The sequence below is a fragment of the Myodes glareolus genome, chromosome 13, assembly GCF_982192425.1.
Source record: "Myodes glareolus chromosome 13, mMyoGla1.1, whole genome shotgun sequence".
Classification (NCBI taxonomy): domain Eukaryota; kingdom Metazoa; phylum Chordata; class Mammalia; order Rodentia; family Cricetidae; genus Myodes; species Myodes glareolus.
Window position 1 is genome coordinate 3,158,365 of NC_142038.1, and position 25,098 is coordinate 3,183,462.

At 37.5% G+C, this 25,098-nt stretch overlaps 1 protein-coding gene across 4 annotated transcripts in view; it reads left to right on the forward strand.

The window, feature by feature from the left end:
- LOC125390434 (uncharacterized) overlaps positions 1-24,333 on the forward strand; it is a 53,500-nt gene extending 29,167 nt beyond the window's left edge. For 2 of the 4 annotated variants that reach the window (XM_087895887.1, XM_087895889.1), the window contains one exon: positions 22,916-24,332. In XM_087895887.1, the coding sequence (XP_087752013.1) occupies positions 22,916-23,084 (169 nt within the window). In that variant the 3' untranslated portion in view covers positions 23,085-24,332. Of the gene's footprint in view, positions 1-22,915 lie in introns of all 4 variants that reach the window. The other 2 variants (XM_087895890.1, XM_087895888.1) reach the window with 1 other exon arrangement.
- The last annotated feature ends 765 nt before the right edge of the window (positions 24,334-25,098 follow it).

A 25,098-nucleotide genomic window follows, 5' to 3' on the forward strand; every position in this document is an offset into this window, starting at 1 on the left:
TTAAGTCAAGCTCCCACAAAAGCACCCAGACTTACTGATGCATTATTAAAAGTAGCCAAGATAGGGAATCAACATAGGTGTCCTTCACTGGTAGAAATGAAAAAGAAATATGATTTATATGTTCAATGGAGTGTGTATTTTCAGCAATAAAGAAGAATTATAATGGGATTTTCTTTTGGTAGTTTGAATTAGAATATTTCCCACTGACTCATATATTTGAATGCTTGGTATTTAGTGAAACTGGAAAAACATTAGGAGGTGTGGCCTTATTGGAGTAGGTATGACCTTGTCGGAATAGGTATGACCTTGTTGGAGGAGGTGTGACACAAGGGGTAGGTAGGCTTTAGGTTTTAAAAAGCTCATGCCAGGCCCGTCGCTAACTCTTTGCCTGCAACCATTCCTGATTGACAACTTTCAAGCTTCCTGTCAGGATGATCATGAACTAACCCTCGGATATTGAATGCCAGGCACCAATTACACACTTTCTTTTATAAGCTAGCTGCCTTGGTCATGGTGTTTCAGCATGACAACAGAACAGTACCAAGGACAACGCTAGAGATATGGCACAGCTGTTAAGAGTTCTTGCTACTCTTTCTGAGGAGCTGGCTTTTATTTCCAGGTGAGACTTGCAACTATCTGCACCTTCAGATATCTGAAGTTGTAGGGTATCCAACATCTTCTTCCTCTAGCTTCAATAGGCACTAAACAGGAATATGTTGCATATACATACTTGTAGACAAGATGTTCACAATAAAATAAAAATAAATCTTAAAAAGAAAGACAAATGAAATTATGATCTTTGCAAGATGGATGGAACTGGAGGGCAAAATATTAAGTAAATTAGCCAGACTCAGACATTCTAACAGGTATTACATATTTTATTTTATATATGGATCCTAGATATATACATAGATGCATACATGTATATATTAATTTCACACACTATATATACACAGATAGATATTTATTATGTATATATAATGAAATCAGAATTAATTTGGATGAAGAAAGGTATCTAACAGGTCTATCGGAAAGAGATGAGAAAAGGATATTATTATATTATATGATTAATATCTATATATAAAATATTTAAATGAGTATATCTTTATTAATACCTTTCAAGATATGCAATGAAGTGAACTAATAAAAGTGTAAATAGGACATAAAGCTTACAATAAGTGATAAAAGAGAAAGCTGTCACTTAACTCTGGTGATTGCATAAAAGCATATTCTGTAAAATTTTGTAATATGAAGATATTGTAAAATATCCCAAATTCCAAAAAAACCCAAACTTATAATCAATCAATATTCAATCTAAGTATTGACAAAAATATAGTTTAGGAACATTAAACTATTACTGTTGGGTTTGACCTTCAAATTTAATATCCACCCCTAATCAAAATTTGACCCCATTCAGAATAAAAATGTATCCACTTGCCACTAAAATATAGGTGTTGTAATGAGATCATTCTATAATGGAACCACATGTGACATTTTTCCTAAGGGGAGACCCCCCAGGAGAGCATAAAGGCTTGGAGACAGAGCCTTGAGGGCTGATACAAGCTAAGAAACAATATGGATTGTCTGCAGCCCCTAGAACCTGGAGGAATAAATGATTGGCTACTGTTCTCATTGCTGGTAGAAAATGCCTGATCTAAATAATTTAAAGAATGGAGGTGTGTTTGGGCTCTTGGTTACAGAAGGTACAGCCCATGACTAGCTGACCTATGTTTTTGGGAAGAACTTCATCATTGTGGATGCAATGGATGAGATTTTAACTTTGTGGAAGAGAGAAAACAGAAAGTGAAACAGTAAGAAGCATTAGGTAAGACTGTTAAAGTCACATACCCAGTGGTCTACTTCCTCCGCCTATATCCCGTTAACTATGTTACTTTAGCTGCATTTCTCTGTTTACCTATTTGTTTTAATAATGTGAATATCCAAAAAGGAAGCTGCAGTTTTTCTAATCTCTTCTATCTACAGAGATTAAGCCTTGTCACTACATATACTGTTTCTTTTTCATTTGGGCTGCCTCACAAACTCTTAGGTCTCAATTCTCAGCTTTTTCTCTGCCCAATATGTCGCCTTTGAATGTAAGTATTTGAGTACAACCTCTGCCACAGGCTTTGTTTCGAGAGAACATAATCTGGGAAATAGCTTTTCAAATTATCTGTACTTATTTACCTTATCTAAAGCCCACACTACACTCCTGGTATCTGTTGGACAACTCCAGAAACACTCTGTACTCCCCGCCATCATTGTTGCATGAGAGAATACAATCCTTTGTTTCCATTTGGTCAAAGAAAAAACTTTGGCAGTAATTTTCATTTTTCCCCTTATACCTTTCATTCAATAGCTATAAATTTAATATTTATTATATTTCCTGCCTCTCCTCTCCACTTGTCATTAGCAATGGTGCAATATTCACAGAGTTGCTAGCCATGTCTGTGCAGAACAAGATTTAGGCTCTATAAATGACTCCATTGGACCCACTTTTCCATATCTTGCTGGTCCCTAAAATTTTGCCTAAAATAGGATAAACTTTTTTTTTCAAAGTTTATTAAATTATAAAAGTTTCCATATCCGCCCCTCCTCCCAACACCCTCCTACTCCCCCCACTCCCACTCCTCCTCCCTCTCCATCCCTAAGAGCAGTCAGGGTTCCCTGCCCTGTGGGAAGTTCAAGTTCCTCCCCCTCCCTCCAGGTCCAGGGAGGTAAGTATCCAAACAGACTGGATCCCAAAAATCCAGTATATGCAAAGGAAACAAGTCCCAGTGTCATTGTCAATGGCTTTTCAGAAAGACTCCAGGCCAGCCACATTCAGAGAATCCGGCCACATTCAGAGAATCTGGTTGGATCACGTGCTCGTTCAATCCCAGTCCAACTGGCCTTGGTGAACTCTCATTAGATCATTCCCCTTATATCAGTGGGTGATCGCACCCCTCGCGGTCCTGATTTCCTTTTTCATGTTCTTCCTTCTTCTGCTCCTCATTTGAACCTTGGGGAACTCAGTCCGGTGCTCCAATGTGGGTCTCCGTCTGTATCGCCATCCATCGTCGGATGAAGGTTCCCTCTGGCCTTGCCTTCTTTGCTCACGTTCTCTTTCCTTCTGCTTCTCGTTTGGACCTAGGGAGTTAAGTCCAGTGTTCCAATGTGAGTCTCTGTCTCTATCTCCATCCATCGCCAGATGAAGGCTCTATGGTGATAAGCAAAATATTCATCAGTATGGTTATGGGCCAAGGCCGGTTCAGGCACCCTCTCCTCTGTCCAGAGAACAATCTGGGAATCTCTCCTTGAACTTAGGATCCCATTTATAATCAAGTCTCTTGTAAACCCTAAAATGACTCCCTTAGTTGAGATATATTCTTCCCTGATCCCATATCCATCCTTCCTAGCCCCGCATCCCAGTCCCCAAAGCATTCCCCATTCCTCCCCTACTCCCTTCTCTCTAACCCTCTCCCCTTCCAACAACCCTCCCACCCCCCCATGCACCTGAGGTTACCTGGGACTCTTGTCTATTTCCAATCTCCAGGAGGAAAACTACATGATTTTCTTCAGGTTCACCTTCTTATTTAGCTTCTCTAGGATCACGAATAATAGGCTCAAAGACCGTTAATTATAGCTAGAATCCACTTATGAGTGAATACATACCATATTCCTCTTTTTGGGTCTGGGTTACCTCACTCAGTAAAGCGTTTTCTATGTCCATCCATTTGCATGCAAAATTCAAGATGTCATTGTTTTTTACCGCTGAGTAAAACTCTAATGTTTATATATTCCACACCTTCTTTAACCATTCTTCTATTGAGGGGCACCTAGGTTGTTTCCAGGTTCTGGCTATTACAAATAGTGCTGCTATGAACATAGTTGAACAAATGCTTTTGTGGTATGATAGGGCATCTCTTGGGTATATTCCCAAGAGTGGAATTGCTGGGTCTTGAGGGAGGTTGACTTCCAGTTTCCTGAGAAACCGCCACACTGATTTCCACAGTGGCTGCACAAGTTTGCATTCCCACCAACAATGGATGAGTGTTCCCCTCATTCCACATCCTCTCCAGCATAGGCTATCATTGGTGTTCTTGACTTTAGCTAATCTGACCGGTATAAAATGGTATCTCATAGTTGTTTTGATTTGCATTTCCCTGATTGCTAAGGATGTTGAGCATGACCTTAAGTGTCTTTTGGCCATTCGAAGTTCTTCTGTTGAGAATTCTCTGTTCAGATCAGCACCCCATTTTTCATTTGGGTTAATTAGAGTTTTAGTGTCTAGTTTCTTGAATTCTTTGTACATTTTGGAGATCAGGCCTTTGTCTGATGAGGGGTTGGTGAAGATCTTCTCCCAGTCAGAAGGAAGCCTTTTTGTTTTACTGCCGGTGTCCTTTGCCTTACAGAAGCTTCTCAGTTTCAGTAGGTCCCATTTATTCATTGATTCTCTTATTGTCTGTGCTACTGGGGTTCTACCTAGGAAGTGGTCTCCTGTGCCTATGTCTTGTAGACTTCTTCCCACTTTCTCTTCTATCTGGTTCAAAGTGGTCAGATTGATGTTGAGGTCTTTAATCCATTTGGACTTGATTTTTGTGCATGGTGATAGATATGGATCTACTTTCATTCTCCACCATTTGTTAAAGATGCTTTCCTTCTTCCATTGCATACCTTTAGCCCCCTTGTCAAAAATCAAGTGTTCATAGGTTTGTGGGTTAATATCTGGGTCTTCTATTTGATTCCATAGGTCGACTTTTCTGTTCTTATGCCAGTACCAAGCTGTTTTCAATACTGTCGCTCTGTAATAGAGTTTGAAGTCAGGGATGCTTATACCTCCAGAAGTTCCTTTATTATATAAGATTGTTTTGGCTATCCTGGGTTTTTTGTTTTTCCATATAAAATTAATTATTATTCTCTCAAAGTCTGTGAAGAAGTTTGATGGAATTTTGATGGGGATTGCATTGAATCTATAGATTGCTCTTGGTAGAATTGCCATTTTTACTATGTTGATCCTCCCAATCCAAGAGCAAGGGAGATATTTCCATTTTCTGGTATCCTCCTCAATTTCTTTCTTCAAATACTTAAAGTTCTTGTCAAATAGGTCTTTCACTTCCTTGGTCAGAGTTATCCCAAAATATTTTATGCTATTTGTGGCTATCGTGAAAGGTGAAGTTTCTCTGATTTCCCTCCCTGCTTCTTTATCCTTTGTGTATAGGAGGGCAACTGATTTTTTGGAGTTGATCTTGTATCCTGCCATGTTACTAAAAGTGTTTATCAGCTGTAGAAGTTCTTTGGTAGAGTTTTTGGGGACGCTCATGTATACTATCATATCGTCTGCAAATAACGAGAGTTTTACTTCTTCCTTTCCAATTCGAATCCCCTTGATCCCCTTATGTTGTCATATTGCTATTGCTAGAACTTCTAGCACTATATTGAAGAGGTATGGGGAGAGTGGACAGCCTTGTCGTGTTCCTGATTTTAGTGGAATGGCTTCGAGTTTCTCTCCGTTCAGCTTGATGTTAGCTATCGGCTTGCTGTAATAGGTTTTATTATATTTAGGGATGATCCTTGTATCCCCAATCTCTTCAACACCTTTATCATAAAGGGATGTTGGATTTTGTCAAATGCTTTTTCAGCATCTAATGAGATGATCATATGTTTTTTTCTTTCAGTTTATTTATATGATGGATTACATTGATAGATTTGTGTATGTTGAACAAGCCATGCATCTCTGGGATGAAGCCTACTTGATCATAATGGATAATTTTTCTAATGTGTTCGTGGAATCGGTTTGCCAGGATTTTGTTGAGAATTTTTGCGTCAATGTTCATGAGTGAGATTGGCCTGTAATTCTCTTTCTTGGTTGTGTCTTTGTGTGGTTTTGGTATCACGGTAACTGTAGATTCATAAAAAGAGTTTGGCAATGACTCTTCTGTCTCTATATTGTGAAATATCTTAAGGAGTATAGGTATCAGCTCTTCTTGGAAGTTCTGGTAGAATTCTGCATTGAAATCATCTGGCCCTGGGCTTTTTTTGGTTGGGAGGTTTTTGATAATAGCTTCTAATTCTTCGCGACTAACAGGTCTATTTAGATTGTTCACCTGGTCTTGATTTAACTTTGGTAAATGGTATTTATCTAAAAACCAATCCATTTCTTGTACATTTTCCAACTTTGTGGCATATAAACTTTCGTAGTAAGATCTAATGATTCTCTGAATTTCCTCTGTGTCTGTGGTTATGTCCCCCTTTTCATTTCTGATCTTATTAATTTGAGTGTTCTCTCTCTGCTGTTTGATTAGTTTGGCTAGGGGTTTGTCAATCTTGTTGATTTTCTCCAAGAACCAGCTTTTTGATTCATTGATTCTTTGGATTGTTTTCTGTGTTTCTGTTTTGTTGATTTCAGCCCTCAGTTTGATTATTTCCAGTCTTCTACTCCTCCTGGAAGAGTCTGCTTCTTTTATTCCCAGAGCTTTCAGGTGTGCTGTTAAGTCCCCAATATGTGCTTTCTCCGTTTTCTTTAATTGTGCACTTAGTGCTATGAACTTTCCTCTTAGCACTGCTTTCATAGTGTCCCATAGGTTTGAGTATGTTGTTTCTTTATTTTCATTAAATTCAAGGAAGACTTTAATTTCTTTCTTTATTTCTTCCTTGACCCAGGGGTGATTTAGTAGTTGACTGTTCAACTTCCACGCGTTTGTAGGCTTTCTGGTGTTCGACTTATTATTTAATTCTAACTTTATTCCATGGTGATCCGACAAGACACAGGTGGTTACTAATATTTTTTTGTATCTGTGTAAGTTTGCTTTGTTACCGAGTATGTGGTCAATTTTCGAGAAGGTTCCATGAGCTGCAGAGAAGAAGGTATATTCTTTCCTATTTGGGTGGAATGTTCTATAGATATCTGTTAAGTCCATTTGATTCATTACCTCTAGTAATTCTCTTATTTCTCTGTTGAGTTTCTGTTTGATTGACCTGTCCATTGGTGAGAGAGGTGTGTTGAAGTCTCCTAATATTAGTGTGTGTGGTTTGATGACTGCCTTGAGTTCTAAAAGTTTTTCTTTTACATAAGTGGGTGCTTTTATATTAGGGGCATAGATATTCAGGATTGAGACTTCCTCCTGATGAATTGTTCCTGTTATGAGTATGAAATGTCCATCTCCATCTCTTCTGATTGATTTTAGTTTGAAGTCAATTTTGTTAGATATTAGAATGGCCACCCCCACTTGTTTCTTAGGTCCATTTGCTTGGAAAACCTTTTCCCAACCCTTTACTCTGAGTAGATGTCTATCTTTGTGGTTGAGGTGTGTTTCTTGTAAATAGCAGAATTTTGGATCCTGTTTTCGTATCCAATCTCTTAGTCTGTGCCTTTTTATAGGTGAGTTGAGTCCATTAATATTAAGTGATATTAATGACCAGTGGTTGTTGATTCCGGTTATTATTTGGTGTGTGTGTCTGTGTGTAGTAGAGTTTGTGTGTTTCTCATCTTTGAGTTGTCATTGTGAAGGGTCGCTAGATGTCTGAGTTATTGTAGGCAGTGATGGCAATGTTGGATTCCTTGGGTTGCGATTTTCCTTCTATTACTTTCTGTAAGGCTGGATTCGTTGCTACGAATTGTTTAAATTTATTTTTATCCTGAAATATTTTGTTCTCTCCATTGATAGTGAACAATAGCTTGGCTGGGTATAGTAGTCTGGGTTTGCATCCATGGTGTCTTAGTTTCTGCAGTACCTCTATCCAGGATCTTCTGTCTTTCATGGTTTCCATAGAGAAGTCCGGTGTAAGCCTGATAGGTTTACCTTCATAAGTTACTTGACCTTTTTCCTTTTCAGCTCTTAATATTCTTTCTTTAATCTGTATGTTTTGTATTTTGATTGTTATATGGTGATGGGATGTTATTTTTGATCCAGTCTATTCGGTGTTCTATATGTTTCTTGAACCTTCGTAGCAATATCGTTCTTTAGATTGGGAAAGTTTTCTCCTATAATTTTGTTGAATATATTTTCTGGGCCTTTGATCTGCAGTTCTTCTCCTTCTTCAATCCCGATTATTCTTAGATTTGGTTTTTTTTTTATTGTGTCCCAGATTTCTTGAACGTTTTGTGAAGAGAATTTGTTGGATTTGCCATTTTCTTTGACCAGAGCGTTTATTTTCTCTATGGTATCTTCAGAATCTGAGATTCGTTCTTCTATCTCTTGTATTCTATTGGTTATGCTTGATTTTGTAGTCTCCATTTGTTTACCTAGGTTTTCCATATCCAGCCGGTTCTCGGTTTGTGTTTTCTTCATTGCCTCCATTTCCATTTTCAATTCTTGAACTGATTCCATTACCTGTTTGATTGTTTTTTCTTGGTTTCTCAGGGTATCATTCACGGATTTACTTATTTCTTCAAACTTTTTGTTATACCTCTCATCCATTTCTATACTCATTTCTTCAAACTTTTTGTTATACTTCTCATCCAATTCTTTAAGGGAGTTATTCATGTCCTGTTTAAGGGACTCTATTGCTTTCATAATGGCACTTTTTCCACTTCTTCTGGGTTAAGGTGTTCCAGTCCTTCTATTGTAGGGTCGTTGGGATCTGGTGTTTTCATGTTGTTTTTCAGATTGTTGGACGAGTTCTTGCCTTGGTGTCTGTCCATCTCTTCCTTCAAATGCTCTCTATTGGATCTCTGGTACCGGGTCAGGTTCCCTTGTTGGGCAGGGACTTCACTGACAGAATGCCCACCTTTCCTCAGGCAGGCTATTGAATCACAGGTACTCCCTCCTTCCGGGATGCACCTACAGCCCAGGCCCAGTGTGCAAGGCAGCTGAGCTGGGGAAATTTTATGGCCCCAGGGGGAAGGGAGACATATAGGAATTTGTACCTTGATGGAAGCTGGGATGGCAGGCGGTAGAGCTTAGCAGGCTGGAGCCAGCACTGCAGGGTGACCTGGGAGTCTATGGGGTCGGGGAAAGTCTGAGCTCCTCCTCGCCGGAACCCTGCCATGGGCCAGAAGCAAACTCACCCCTCCGATGGCCCTCTGTTAGAAGTCAGGGCCCCTTGCTGGTCAGGAATGTGGCTGAGCTGACACCCTAGGATAAACTTTTGTTACTTCCCTAACATAACATCTTCCCCTTTCTCCACTTAACTCATTTGTTCATGGATCCCTCAATCTCACAGGTTCCCTTTTACATTCTAATTTCTATCTAGTCTACCTATAGTCTATCTCAGGAAATTCAAAGGGTCTTTCTCTTTTGTAGCTTACCAGTAAAGTCATACCATGTCCTCCTCCTTTGGTAGTCACTTGTCATCTGCTTCCTTTGGCAGCTACATGGCATCTCCCTGACTCTGCTTCCCCTTTCTATATATATCTTGTACAGCCTGGCTATATTCTGCCCTGTGATAGGCTAAAGTCCTTTTATTCATTAACCAATAAATGCAACACATGTGTAGAATAACTTCCCACATCATCTTCCCTTTTCTATCTAATTAAAAAGAAGGTTTTAAATTTAACATAATAAAATTATAAATATAAAACAAATACAAAGCAAGAATTATAATTACAATTTTTAGTCCATTTACATTTGGAAAGTTAAGGAAAATATCATCTAAACTATCTTTGTAAATCTAAAGTTTTGTATTTGATTTATCTTTTATCATAACTAAGGAAAACTATAACTATCTGTCTTCAACTCTCCAAAGACCTTAGAATATAACATTACCTTAGTAAACAGGAAGTGCATTGTAAGCAACTTCCAAAGTTCTAGAATTGACAGAGACATATCGTTGCCTGGCCTGTCACCCAAAGTTATTTTGTAATGTTGGGTGTTCATACACAGCCTACAGGTCCATAGTATCTGAAAGACTTTTCTATGAAGCAGAAAATTTGAAAGACTGTTTCACCTACATTATCAAAATTCATCAGTTGCTATTTTCTGTGTCCTGCAGAATTCCTGGTTGTTTTTTCTCTGAATCACAAACCCTAAAGGACTCTTCTGTCTTTTGAAAAGTACAACAGTCACATTTCTGTGGGTCCTGCATGGCCAGTTCATACAACATAGCACAGAACAGTCAAGGCAAGAAGAGTTTTTTTCTCAAATGACTAGCCTTGCCAAATTGAAAGAAATTTCACAACGAGTTTCTTAAATGCCCATCAACCTCTTGAAGTAGATTGATGCTGCAAGAGACATGTCTCGCTGTTGAGAAAAGTTTAAGTTCTTAAAACATTTTAAATGCTATATTTTATATGTCTTTGAAAGGGTTGAAGAATACCTATCTATTTGAAATGAATATCTGTACATTTAGAAAATCTAACTATCTAGGGACCTCTGCTTGGAACTGGGAACCCCTCTAGAATCAAATCTCTTGCAAACCCTAAAATGTCTCCCTTAATTAAGATATTTACTTCCCTGCTCCCATATCCACTGTTTCTCTATCCCACCCATCCCATTCTCCAAAGCTTTCCCAAATTCTCCCCTTCTCCCTTCTTTCTACACATCTCCCCTTGCAGCTAACCCCCATCCCCCCATTCACCCAAGTTTTGCCTGGCAATCTTGTTCACTTCCAATATCCAGGAAGATAACTACATGATTTTATTTAGGTTCACCTTCTTATTTAGCTTCTCTAGGATCAAGAGTTATAGGCTCAAAGTCCTTTAATTATGTCTAGAATCCACTTATGAGTGAGTACATACCATATTCCTCTTTTTGGGTCTGGGTTACCTCACTCAGTAAAGCGTTTTCTATGTCCATACATTTGCATGCAAAATTCAAGATGTCATTGTTTTTTACTGCTGAGTAAAACTCCAATGTGTATATGTTCCACACCTTCTTTAACCGTTCTTCTATGGAGGGGCACCTAGGTTGTAGCAGGCTGCTTGGAAACCCCATTCAAGTGATCTGCCTCCTCAAAGATTCAGAGTTTTTGCTGCCAGCACAAACCTGGAAGCCTCCATTTTATAAAGAAGCCATGCTGTTTTTGCTGCTAATGTTGGCTCAGGAAGCTTTCTCTTAAAAAAGCCATACCTCTGCATGCATCTAACAAACAGTAGGCACCTGAGAAAATACTGCTGCCAAGAAGCTGGTCTTAACTCTGTTCCTTTATGTCTAGAATTTCTTCTCAAGCTTTCTCAGGTTTTATGTGAATGCAGTTGCTTAATGTTGGAGCCATTATGTAAGTAGAGACCAGTTTTCATTGCCAGTTGCCCAGATCTGAATAATTACACAGAAACTATTTTAATTACAACTCTGCTTGGTCTAGTAGCTCAGGCTTCTTATTAACTAATTCTTACATCTTAAATTAACCCATTTCTGTTAATCTGTGTATTACCACATGGTTGTAGCCTACTAATAAATTTCAGGTGTGCCTTTCTACTTTGGCAACTACATGGTGTCTCTCTGACTCTGCCTATTCTCTCTCTATATCTCTTCCTGAATGGTTATATTCTGACTTGTCATAGGCCAAATCAGCTTTATCCATTAACCAATAAAAGCACCATATATGCAGACAAACATCCTATATCACTTTCTCTAAAATCTGAAACACATGAACAGTTCCCACATCTAAACACTTTTCCATTTTGGTATTAGTCAATTTCACTGTCTGTTATAATACATATTTACTTGTAATTTTTTGCTCCTTACAGCCTCTTCACATACACACATGCATACACACACACACACACACACACACACAGGCACTGAAATATAAGTTCCACAGAAATAGGCAGTGTAATAACTAATGATATTCATTCTCTACTGGGAATCTGTTTCATGTAACAGCCTCTTGGTGAGTATGCATCGAATAAACTAATGACTGTTCAACACAAACTACTTCACAAAGTGTTGGCCACTCTCTAGACTCTATATACACTATGGAACATGCCATTAGAAATGTAAACATACAGACATCCTGTGTTCTCTGCAGCTCAGGATCTGTCCTGAGAATACACAGCATCTGCAGGAACATTTTTTCTATGTCTTCTGCCTGCCTTCACTGAGAGAAAGGGCTTCTACTGTCTACGTGTGATCTTCTTTCTGCTCCTATGAATATTGTATTGTAAAAACTTTGTTTTATGTCTGTGTCTGGTAGACAATGCTGTATGTTTGTGTGTGGAGGGGGAACCTGCTTTGAAACTGTATTACTGTGAGTTGGGCTTGAAAAATCTCAGTTGGAACTGAACACAATCTTCTTCCCTTATCTCAAAGCTATTTCTCCTTTATTTAGTTATGCTGCTATTTTTGGTTCATGGTAGCTTAAAAATTCTGAATAATTGAATATATCAAGCTTTCAGCTCATACATAATTTCTTTCTGGGCCTGATCTTGATTATCAGAGAGTTATCTGCTAACTCAGAGATAGAGTGGACACATTGTGAGGTGTCTCTTAAATTCTTTTTTCTTTTGAAATTTCTTTTTCTTTTTTTAATTTTATTATTTTTTAATTATTTTTCATTTTACATACCAATTCCAGTTCTCACTCCCTCCTCTTCTCCCATTCCCTCCACCTTTCCCCACTCAACCCATTCCCTATCCACCCCTCAGTGAGGGTAAGGCACATTGCTTTAAGGAAGGTCCCAAGTACTTCACTACTCTATCTAGGCTGAACAAGGCATCCCCCAAAAGAGAATGGGTTCCAAAAAGCCAGTTCAAGCAGTAGGGATAAATTCTGATCCCACTTCCAGAGGCCCTGCAGTCTGCCTCAGCCACACAACTGTAACCCACATTTAGAAGGTCTAGTTTGGTCCTATGCTGGTTCCTTCCCTGTCTGGCTTGAGTTGATGGGCTACCATTAGCTCAGGTAGGCTGTATCAGTGGGTAACCCCATCATGATCTTGATCTCTTTGCTCATATTCTCACTCATTTCATTCTTTGACTGGACTTTGGGAGTTCAGCCCAGTGCTCCACTGTGGCTCTCTGCCTCTACTTTTATCAGTTGCTAGATGAAGGTGCTATGGTGATATCTAAGGTAGTCATCAACCTGACTACAGGGTTAGTTCAGAATGGCACTCTCTGCAATATCGCTTATGATCTTAGCTGGGATCATCCTTATTGGATTCCTGGGAATTCCTCTAGTGCCAGGTTTCTTACTACCACCATAATGGCTCCCTCAATCAAGATATCTCTTTCCTTGTTCCCCTTTTCTGCCCTTCCCCCATCTTGACTATCCATTCCCTCAAGTTCTTCCCTTCCCCTTCTCCCTTCATCTTCCCCTTCTACCCTTCCTTCTGCCCCCACCCCCATGCTGCTAATTTTGTCAGGAGATTTTCTCTATTTCCCTTTCCCAGAGAAATCTATGTATGCTTTTCTTAGGGTTTTTCCTGTTGCTGAACTTCTCTGGAGTCATGGACTATAGGCTCGTTTTCCTTTGTTTTGCAACTGTATCCACTTATGAGTGAGTACACACCATGCTCATCTTTCTGGGTCTGGTTTAACTCACTCAGAATGTTTTTTTTTCTAGTTCCAACCATTCACATGCAAATTTCAAAATATCATTTTTTTTTAACCTCTGAGTAGTACTTCTTTGTGTAAATGTACTACATTTTCTTTATCCATTCTTTAGTTGAGGGAACTCTAGATTGTTTGCAGGTTCTGGCTATTACAAATAATGGTGCTCTGTACATAGCTGAACAAATGTCCTTCTAGTATGACTGAGTATCCTTTGGGTATGTGCCTAAGAGTGATAATTTAAAAATGTGGTACAGACCTAAACAGAATTCTCAACAGAAGAATCTCAAATGGCTGAAACACATTTAAGGAAATGTTCAATATCCTTAGCCATCAGAGAAATACAAATCAAAACGACTCTGAGATACCATCTTACACCTGTCAAAATGGCTAAGATCAAACTCACCAATGTTAGTTTATGATGGAGAGGATGCAGAGTAAAGGGAACACTCTTCCATTGCTGTTGAGAATGCAAACTTGTACAACCACTCTGAAAATCAGTGTGGTGGTTTCTCAGAAAATTGGATCTCTTAAATTCTTGGTACAGATTTACTGATCATTTTAATTGTCAGCCCTTTTCTGCCAGACAATGAGTTTAGTCCATGTAGACTATAATGAATCCAGAGTCTGCGTAGAGAATGTGTTTCTGTAGCAAGTATATTTTTTGTGTGTGTGACAAAAAAATCAGTATATTAACTCTGAAAAATACTTTAGGGTTTTATTTAATTATTGGAAAGTGGCACACACACATCACTTTGAGGAAATGACAATTGACCTAAGAAGAGGAAGTACCATCATCATCATTAATAGGCATTATTAGCTTCATCATCTCTTTGATTTGATATGTAACAGCATTCCAGCTAGTATTTTTCCATCTATAGAAATATATAATATATGGAAAAATCGATGAAAATACTCTAGCAATTATAATTTAAAAATCAAGTAATTTTTTTCTACTTAGCACTTCCTTTTGGAAAAAAAAGCAGACATGTCTTGAATTAAAATATAACAGCAGTCAATCCAATCCCTAGATGTTTGTGTTATATATTCCCTAAGTTTTGAGCATTTGATACAATTTATTTTTTTAACTTTTGAGTCTCTGATAGGGTTTCCATGCTCAGTGGATAACCCTACACCCACTGATTCATATGCAGCAGTAACTAGACTCAATGGATTAATAAGAAATAAAAAAGAAGATTATGAGAAGTTAGCAGGGTGACATGGTATTGGTGGGGCCCAGGACAAGTAGGAGGATGGGAGTTAGAGGTGAGTATGATCAAAATATACTATAAACATGAGTGAAATTCTGAAAGAGTAAATATAATAATTATATTAAAATTTCTTGTAGTATTAGTTAATATTTTAAATTATAAGATATAGATGTGCAGTCATGTACAAAATTTCACAGGCTTTACTTTTTCATTAAAATGTTGATAGAAGTTGTAAGTAATTATAACAGCAATTTACTCCCTTCACAGGTATTTGTGTAAGGACTGCATTTGAACAGACTGGACGTTAGTTATTATGCAGAAGGGAATGTGTCTTCATCTTTTCTTAGGCTGCAGAATCACAACCCAGTTTACAATGGAGAGGCTGCTTTTTGTTATCCAAAGAGTGCCAGCTACTCATCAAAATGTCAGTGTAACATTTATTAACTTTATGAGATGAAAGGGTAAATTTTAGGGTGCAGAGAAAAACAACACATGCTAGCTAGCACAAAGGAGTTCCAAGCTGTCTCAGTCTCTGTGATCACGCTCAGACATTTTCAGTTACAAATTTATCTGCCATGACTCAAAATACTTAAAAGCAAATTTTTAAAAATAGAATGAATAATACTTCAAAGTATAAGAAATAGGAAGGTCAGTGTATAAATAGATCCTTTTAAGAGTCATATTTAGTTACTTTACTCTACAAATAGCACCATATTGAAGAGCAAGTTATATACTCATTTCCTCTTTTAAGTTCTTGCACACATTCTCTTCAAACAGTATACAATTCCCATGATTGAAACAATTGCCTCTACTCCTCTGTTCATTTGACATACACAAATACAGAAAATAATTATAAATTTGTCCAAATAAGAATTTGAAAAGAAAGGCTTACTTTCACTGTCTCTTGTACTTCAAAATGTGCTCCAGATCAAGGAATTGAGGACACTTCCTCTCCGTTGTCCCCTGATGCTACAGAGCTCCTTGATTTCATATGGGTGTCTGTCTATTTCTTTTAGATAAGTAGTACAATCCACTGTGAATTCCTGAGCTGTCTTTTCATTACTCCCACTTCTAGGAATTCTGTGGCTCTGACATAATTAAAATGTTCATTAATGTCATCATATGGTCCTAAGGTATGTATCTAATAAATCCATATCATGACAAAATTTTTGTATTGCTTTCTTCCTGTGTTGTCAAAAGCCATTCTTTGACATGGTATCCTTTCAGACTTTAAACCACTAAAGGAAGATGAGACAAATTGCAATAATTTGCTTGATTTTGGATTAAAGATTTATAAGTGCCAAGAAAAGAATATGACTCTCAGGACATACAAAGCAAACCAGCAAAACAGGAGATAACATTAATATGTAAATATATTAGAACATATCTTAGTTATATAGTTCTATTTTCTCTAATGCCAGATTTTTTCTGCAGCTCCTGAGATTGACAGAACAGCAAAATAAGAGATATAAAGTTCTCCATGTCTTATTTTCAATGCATTGTTGACCTTCCCCCTCAATGATAGTAGCTATAGTGTAGACTGTAGGTCATTAGTGTGAGAGGTCCTTCTGTATATGTGTTTCTTTTATTAGTTAATGAATAAAGAAACTGATTTGAGCCTATAGCAGAGCTAGGCAAGGAAAACTAAACTGAATGCTGGGAGAAAGGAAGCAGAGTCAAGGAGATACCGTGTCGCTACCAGAGGGGAAAGACGCAAGCTGCCAGCTGGAAACTTGCCAGCAGGCCACGAGCCTCACAGTAAAATATAAACTAAAAGAAATGAGTTAATTCTAGATGTAAGAGCTAGCTAGCAATACACTTAAATGATTGGACAAGCAGTGATTTAAATAATATAGTTTCTGTGTGGTTATTTCAAGTGTGTTTGCTGGGAAATGAGCAAGCAGCTGCCTACAACAGGTCATGGTGCATAGACCACATTGCTAGAGTTGACTTATACTGAATGATTAACATTGGGATTTTGAGAGCCATCTAGAATTATTCTTGTATATAATTTCAACAGCACTAATCAATCTGACAGCTTATATAAGATTTAAATTTGTAAATAATTGATCTAATTTGTTTCTAATGAATCACCACTGTGCAATGCCTACATAATTCAAATTTTCTGAAGCATTCCCCTGCAGCATATTAACTTTGGCTTTGTTTTATTCAGTTTTCAGCAAGAGAGAATCTTGATTGTGAGTCAATACTCAGACTATTCCCTGCTACCTGAATCTAAGTAAGGCTAGCAGTATGAAAGGTTTTTAAAGAACATATCTCAGTGCTGTTATAGCTTTTTAACACATCACATATTTTTAGCAAGATAGAATATTTTCTTGTAATATAAAAGACACAGGAATATCTTTATTTTTTTCTTGAAGTCAGTGCATTCATTTTGTATGAAGAAGTAGCTTACAAAAATATGTGTTGTTTCGAGTGCAGCTTGTAATCTGCTTAATAGTGACTCTGGCAGGGAAACAGAAACCAACTGAAAAGGAAGAAACACCACAATAAGCGAACTATCCTGAAGCTAGTTTTTTCTTTTTTTTTCAATGCAATAATTTTAAGAAATGGAAGGTTGTCAGATTTTCATTTATTTATTATTTATTCAAGCCCTGGTTACTGTAGCATAGCTTGTCAATCTACATTCAAGAGTATAGGACAATCATTTAATAACAAATGCAACTTAAGAAGCAAATGTTGTATATATGATTCTTAATAATAAATGGAATAAGACAGAGATTTTGGTTGTGTGTTTGCTTCTTGGATCTTATGGATGTTTTTACAAATTAGTTTGTTAATAAAAAGCTATTTCACATTTTTTGTACTCTTTGAACATCCAATTAATCTATTGTTGAAATTCAAGTGGGGTTATATTTGCTGATGCTTTTTTACTTATATGAGGAGATGCTTAAATGTATGGCTAGCCTACTTCTGTGCTTTTATTATATAATTTCCAGACTTAAGCACAATAATTTATGTTTAGAAAGTTATTTGATTAATATTTTCAAATTAATCTTAGACACTCACCAGTAACATGCTATCATGACTGAATAAATAAGAATAAACATGTTTTGACACAATTGTTCTTTATGTATGCTCAGTATCTGCAATTAGTGTCTTTGTATAGCTACAAATTACAAAATCTTCAAAAATGTTGGAAAGAGGTGAAACTACTACATTTTATTAAACTATAACAAAATGATAAATTATTTATAATTCTTTTCACATAAATTAACGAAGGTAATTTCTATGCTCATATATCCTAATTCCTATGCTTTTCCTCTTGCTTTTTAAAAAACTTTTTGATGTCTTTCACTATAATAACACCTATTTTCTCAGTATTTTTCTAATCTGGTGACTAAGAAGAAACAGATACTCCAGATGGTATAGACTCCTATACATCTGCAAGTTAACAATGCAAGTGGCCTGGCCATGCGTAGACACAGCCTTCTTTATACAGCCTTCAGGATCACCTGACTTAAGAAGTCTTCTGGGTGTTCTTGGGCACAAGTAGCCATGACATGACAAATTTGCTCACGTCCTGGAAGAAAGTATATTTTTCTGATAATGTCATGTATAATTATCTTTCCCTTTTTAGCTTCTATAATATTACAAATTTACATTATGAGGCTTTTTATGCTTTTTATTAACTATTCCTTCCAGAGTTTTTTCAAACCAACTGTGTTTAACTTAGATTCTTACCTATACTAATGTTGCTGCTTAAGACAGTAACCAAGCTTTCTTCTGTGTTTACTTAGCACTTTGAAGATGCAAAGCCCTGTGGAAATGTTTCCTCTTTCAATCTTTATGTATTTCTATTTAAAAAAATAGGAATCCATACATTATTTTAATGTTCCCTTTCAACCTAGTTGGAAATTTCATCATCAGAAATACAAATTATAACAAAGCTAATCTGGATGTTGGAATGTGAAGCCATAAATGCTAATGGTGGAAATGTATACTTGAGTAGCCATTCTGGAAATAAGTCTGCAGATTTCTAGAAAATATAAATAGATTTATCATATGACTCTAATATGACACAAGTCGATTCACCAACTTGTCACAAACCTGAATTACCTTGGAATGGGGAACCTTAAATGAGAAAATTTCACCAACAAATTGGCTCATGGGTGTGGCTATGGGTTGTTTTTTTGGTTACTGATTTATGTGGTAGGGCCCCATTTACTGTTGACAGTGCTATTTCTAGGCAGATGACCGTGGGTTTTTAAGAAAGCGTGTTAACACTGTACAGAATGATCAGAATATATTTAAAATGATATATGTATATTAATATATGCATATGTATTAGAAAAGTGTCTGGCTACATTTGACTCTCAAGTTTCCACCTAAGACTTGAGAAAGTTTAAAAGGGGGAGGGGTTCCGTAACACATCATTGGAGCCAAGGGCAGCTTTCTGGTTGTGTCTCTTATGCAGGATAATTAAAAAACATTTTTAAAAAAGGAGTTAGAACAGAAGTATACTCACATTAGCAAAAAAAAAGTAGGGTTCCCAAAAGATATGACTTTGAAGAGAAAATCTCAGTGCCAGGTAAGTGTTCCTTCTCTATGTCTTATTGGTCAGATATAGCACTGAGGTACGCAAAACAACCCCAGATCTTGTCATTGCTTTCGGTAGTTCACCTTAACAAATGGACAGATTCTTCTGCTGAAGACATCATATACTCTAATGGCAGAATATAAAGAATTCTGTTTTGATTGTACTGGCCAACTTTCACTGTTGGCTATATTTTACTGTGCTAGAAGTTTCTATATATGCTGTTGAGGGAAAAAGCCATTTTATTGTCCAGTGGTAGACCCTAGGAGCCCACATACTACAAGTCAAGATGTGTTCATTGGTGGTACAACTGAATGTGGAGTACCCAAATATTCAAATGTTCTCTTCATTTAATTTGAGGCCTGTCCCCCAGGAAGGAATTCTTGCCAAATAATACCAACACTTTAAAAACATGGCTTTAAAAACATGGCTAGAGAATTCATAAATTTCAGGAGAGAAACTACTGAAGCTGTATTTCTAAATAGCCATGTTGTCTACTTGCCTTCAAAATATTGATGTTAAGATCCATAGATTTGTGCCACTCTCAGCCTTGGTCAGGGTGATGTGATGGAGGGGCCTACATGGAATTGGAGAGGGGGATGAAGTGTGGGCAGATTTTGATATATATTATGCATGTATGAAATTTACAAAGAGAAAAAACAAATAAGGTAATATCACAAAGAGATTGTGTGATCTGTTGGTTCATTTAAAGTTGTGCCTAAATTTAGTCTGTGTCCTGAAATACTGCCCGTTAATCTTTCTTACCTTTTCTCCATTCCCACACACATATTCTCTGAACATAAGACTGGATTTTAAAACAATTTCATCTTTAAATGTATACATTGTAATGTGTGGGTGTGTGGGCATATGCATTCTAAGCACACTCGTGGTGACATTGGACAACTTACAACAGTCAGTTCTCTCCTGCCAACATGTGGCTCTTGGGGATTGATCTCAGTCAACTCTGATATAGGCTTTGTGATAAGTGTCTTTACTTGTAGAGCCATTTTGCAGGACACGTGGAATTGTCTTTAGTTTGTTTGTTTGTTTGTTTTTTACTATTACATTGCCTGTGTATTCTATTGGTCTTTTGTTACAGCCTTTTAAAGAAAGAAATGCACATATACAACACATTTTGAACACCGCCGTGCTAGTGTATGTACCAGACCCCTTGATCTGTGCTATTGCTATATACAACTAGCATTTTGTATCTGATCCAGTAAATGGTAAACGATGGTAACAAATGTCTGAGGACCCAGTGTATGCATCACATGGCATGGCCATGCACAGGAAGCTATTGTGTTATACAAGTTTTATTCTTCTAATGGCATCTGAGGTTTGCTCTTCTTCAGTCTGTCACTTAATATTCATGTTTAAGGAACAGAGATCCTGAAGTTTGAAGATTCCTTAATAGGGGTCGGGGGGAGTTTGGAATTATCAATGACTGCAGAGGAACTGGGAAGGGGACAGAAGTAAGATTTCTAATGACTGAAGACCCTCTGAGGTAGCAATGAAGACCATCTATGAGCCAGAAAAAAATCTCCAAAGGCCATAGTTATGCATAAATAAAATGGGCCCATATTTGATGACAACAATATCTTTCTGGATAAGCAGAATAGATTTCGTCTTCAGAAGTGTAACCTAAAACCAGAGATTCAGTAAGTCTGAACAAGGCATGTTTCTGCTACTGAGAAAAGCTTCAGTGAAAGTACTGGCTTTTGGGATCCTATTCTCTTTGGTTGTATACCTGCTCAGCCTAGATACAGTGGAGAGGGCCTTGGACCTTCCACAAAGCGATGTGCCTTACCCTCTCTGAGGACTGGATGGGGGTGGGATGGGAGGGTGTGTGGAGAGAATGGCAGGAGGGAAGGGAGTGGGAACTTGGATTGGTATTTTTAAAAAATCTAATAAACTTTTAAAAAGAAGAAATAAGGTGGTAATGGTCACAGGGGACAAAAGGACTGAATCAACCCTCAACGTTGAGGTTATGTTAGCTGACAGAGAGGAAGTATGCTGTTGTCTATGGGTGCTGGTTGACTGCAGAAAATGGAATATGAATCTCTGGCTGAAAGTAGTGCAAATGCCCAGGTAGCAAAGCTGGCATTCCAAAGGGAGGAGGTAAGAGTGTATCAACTTTACTGCCCTGTGCAGCAGTGAAGGACCATCCTACAACTGCCAAATTATCTTTGTGGGGTACCCCCTGAGAATAACAGCAAAACTGCAAGATGAAAAGCAACCATGAACTAGAATTTCCTTCTATTCCACTAAAGCACTTGGTTAAAGACTTTCTGTGTTGTGTACTTTGATAAGAACAGTCGTTAGTCTCTGAATTTTGCATTCCCAGTGAATGTGAAAACCACAAGGAATTTTAAGTAATTTTATAGGCAATATAAATACATTTCTTTAAATATAATATCCTTTCTCTTTATTATTCATGACTTTCCTGAAAGTTGAGGCAAGGATGAACTATACTTAAATACCACGGTTAGAATTTTTCTCACGAATTCTTCTGCTTTTCTGCTCTATGGATAACTGACTTGTTACGGTTTAGCTAGAGGTAGATAATAGTCCGCTACATTGTAAGTGCTCAGTGTGATTTAGGGTACTTTAAACCTTAATTTTATTTCCAGTTAGGTTGGCCATGACTATTTTCCTCTAAGAAGAGGGAAATGAGACAGCATTCGAGCCATTTGCCTTTTGCCCGTCACAGCTGGTACTTCCTGCTGCATTAAAGCACAGTGCAGGGGCTGCCTTTTAAAGGGATTTAAAATCTCAGCCCCTTAAAAGTTGAGGTTTTATTATTTAGCATGTGTCCAGAGCCAGTGATACTCAGAGAGTGGAGATGTATCCTTTGTAAAACACTCATTCAGCTTTCTGTACTGACGGAACCACTGCCATCCTCCACAGCTGGTCTGCAGCCAGCACACAGGGAAGGGGAGGGAAGGGGGAATGCTTGGAAAATATGCATGGGCTGTCCTAGGCAGACATAAATCACCCAGATGCAAAGGAGTTAGGATATATAGTCCTTAGATGGAAATTTCCCCAGCAAGTAGTCATGGAAGACTCAGTAAATAACGAGGGGAACATTATTTCATATCCCACATCCTAATTCTCCATTTCTGTGCACAGAAAACAACACCCCCCTATGAGACACAACGAAGGCTCCTCGCTAACTCTGTGTTTCTACTCATCAGTTCACTGATTACAGAATGGTTCTTCATCCATCCAGATATTCCTAACTTATGTTCTAGAAACTGCACACACACACACACACACACACACACACACACACACACCTCACCTCACCTCAGACCCTGTACACGGGAGACATTTATATTGTAGGTTTTACATGGTAAGGGTGAAGAACCTGGCATTATCTTTTTCCTAATTAAAAGCTTACCTCACAGGCTGGTGGAAGACTGAGTTAAACTAATGTAGATATACCTCACTGAAACTGGAACACTGCCAACCTAATCACACTGTGATCTCCTCAGCAATGTTAGCATGGCTGGTCACAAGTGAACAAAACAAACACAGGCATTGAAATATTGAACAGCTATCAAAAAACAACCATTTTATTAATTTACCAGAAGATTACTTTATTATCATTTTCATATTGTAATCTAAAGAACAAAGCCTTTACAACTGAAGACTCTGGCCATCTCCTAATCTGTTCGTTGCCTTGATATGAAGCATGACCAAAAACAATGAAGTGAGGAAAAAGTTTATTTCATCTTACAGGTTGCAGTCCATCATCAAGGGAAGCCAAGAAGGGAACTCGAGGCAGATGGTTGAAACAGAACTATGGAAGGAGCTGCTTAGAGGCTTGGTTTTCCACAGCTACCTTTCATACAACTCCAGCCCACCTGACTATGAAGGCGCTTCATGCCTGGCCCTCTTGCCTCAATGAGCAATTAAGACAATACCCTTCACACATATCACGGTCATCGTCATCAAGGCATTTCTTCAGTGTGGGGTTTTGCTCTGCTCAGTCAGTTCTGGGTTGGAGTCAAGTTGACAGCTGAAGACAACGAGGATGATTGGCAAGTTTTAAGTGACATCTCACACATAATAACAATAAAAGGAAAATCAATCAAGAGGATTTGAGTTAAATAAGCAAAAATGAATCACAAATTTACTGCAGTAAAGCTTGTGTCACCCACGACGGAGTGCGGTGGAAACTGCACAGCATCAATAGAGAACTGTTGTTAACATGCTTGCCTCCAACTCTGTGTAGGTACCTAACAATTCTCCCAGTCAACACTGGGACATTGCACTGTTGTGCAAATAGAAGTCCTTGAGAGAAAGTTGAGTTGCTCAGGTTCAGCAGAAGGCACAGGGCAAGGGAGTCAATAGGAAAAGGCCCAACTACTCTGTTTTTTCCATGACATGATTCCAAGACACATTACTGAAGTTACTAATCTCAGAGAGCCCTGCAAATTTGAGCACCAGCAGTGTAAAATTGCCGTGTCTTAATTAAAAGGAGGAAATGTTATTTTTCCTTTTTGGTATTAAAATCAGATCACCAGGGCTGGAAAAAATGATCAGAGGTTAAGTATGCTTGATGTTATTGCAAAGGATTAAGTTTGGTTTCCAGAACCCATGCCAGGCAGTCCACAGTTGCCTGTAAATCCAGATCCAGGGGATCTGGCATCCTCTTCTGCTCTGCTGATATCTGCACCCACACGCATATACCTTCACATGGACATACCCGCATACACAGAGTTAAAACAAATAAATCTTAAAAAATTAAACCTACCATGAAATGTAAGGAAATGCAATATCTCATTATACTGTAGTAATATTCGTGAAAATAACTTTGTGCTGAAATGATTTGTTATTCCTTATGTTTTTGAAACTAATATTCAGAAATATAGAGGCAAAATGGAATTTTACGTAATAATTAAGTATAATGTTGTTGAATGAAATTATGAGAACATTTAAAATAATTTCCCTATAAAATTGTGCCAAAAATGAGTTAGAATGCAAGAAAACATACTCTGTGGTAATGATGTCTTGTACAATTAATTTTCATCAATAGTTGCACAAGAAAATGTATTATCTTTTATTTATCTTTAACTCTTCTTTGTTATGATTCATTATCACTGTGTTGACAATGTACATGAATAAAAGTTAATAGAAAATTTTTACTGTTATATAAAACATAATTTTCAATGCTAACTTTGCCTTCTGAAAGGCACTAAAATTTAATAAATGGTTTTGATTTTACTTGAATATCTCTTCAATTATGATATGTTGTTTTTCTATAAATCAGCACATGACCTATGGTTGATTTTCACCTTTACTCTCTCTAGACATGTTCTTTTATTATACTCTTCTCCAGAGAAAGACTTTTGTAGGTGTCCCAAAACAACATTCTTGCTCTGTGATGTCTTGATTTAAAAGCCAGAGCAGATTGGGACCAGAAGAAAGAAAATGGTATACCATTCTTTTCCTCTTCTCCTACACTGTGTTTCGAATTGGCTTAGTGCCACACCTTATCATGGGCATTCTCACATATAGAAACTTTTATTTCATTATATAATTACTATACTATAATTATAGAATATAATTATTCTTCAATTCCCATAGACTTCATTGTGGCAGTAGTTACAGATCCTATTTTTGGGCTCTAGGGTCTTTTCAACACACCTTGGTTTCCTCTGGCTGTACATAACGCTGTAGCTATTTATTTAATTCTCATTCACCCTTTTAAAGTATCTTGTATTTATTATGGAGTCCTAGCTGTTAAGCTAACTTATATTTACTACATAGAAATTAAGAATGAAACACCATAAGTCCAGATTTATGGGGGAAATTAGAAGGCTAGATGATTCAGAAAATGTATTTTTGACCATTTTTTTTCTTAGAGGCTAAAAAACTCAAGTCATTGAATCACACAGATAATATATTAGAATTGTATA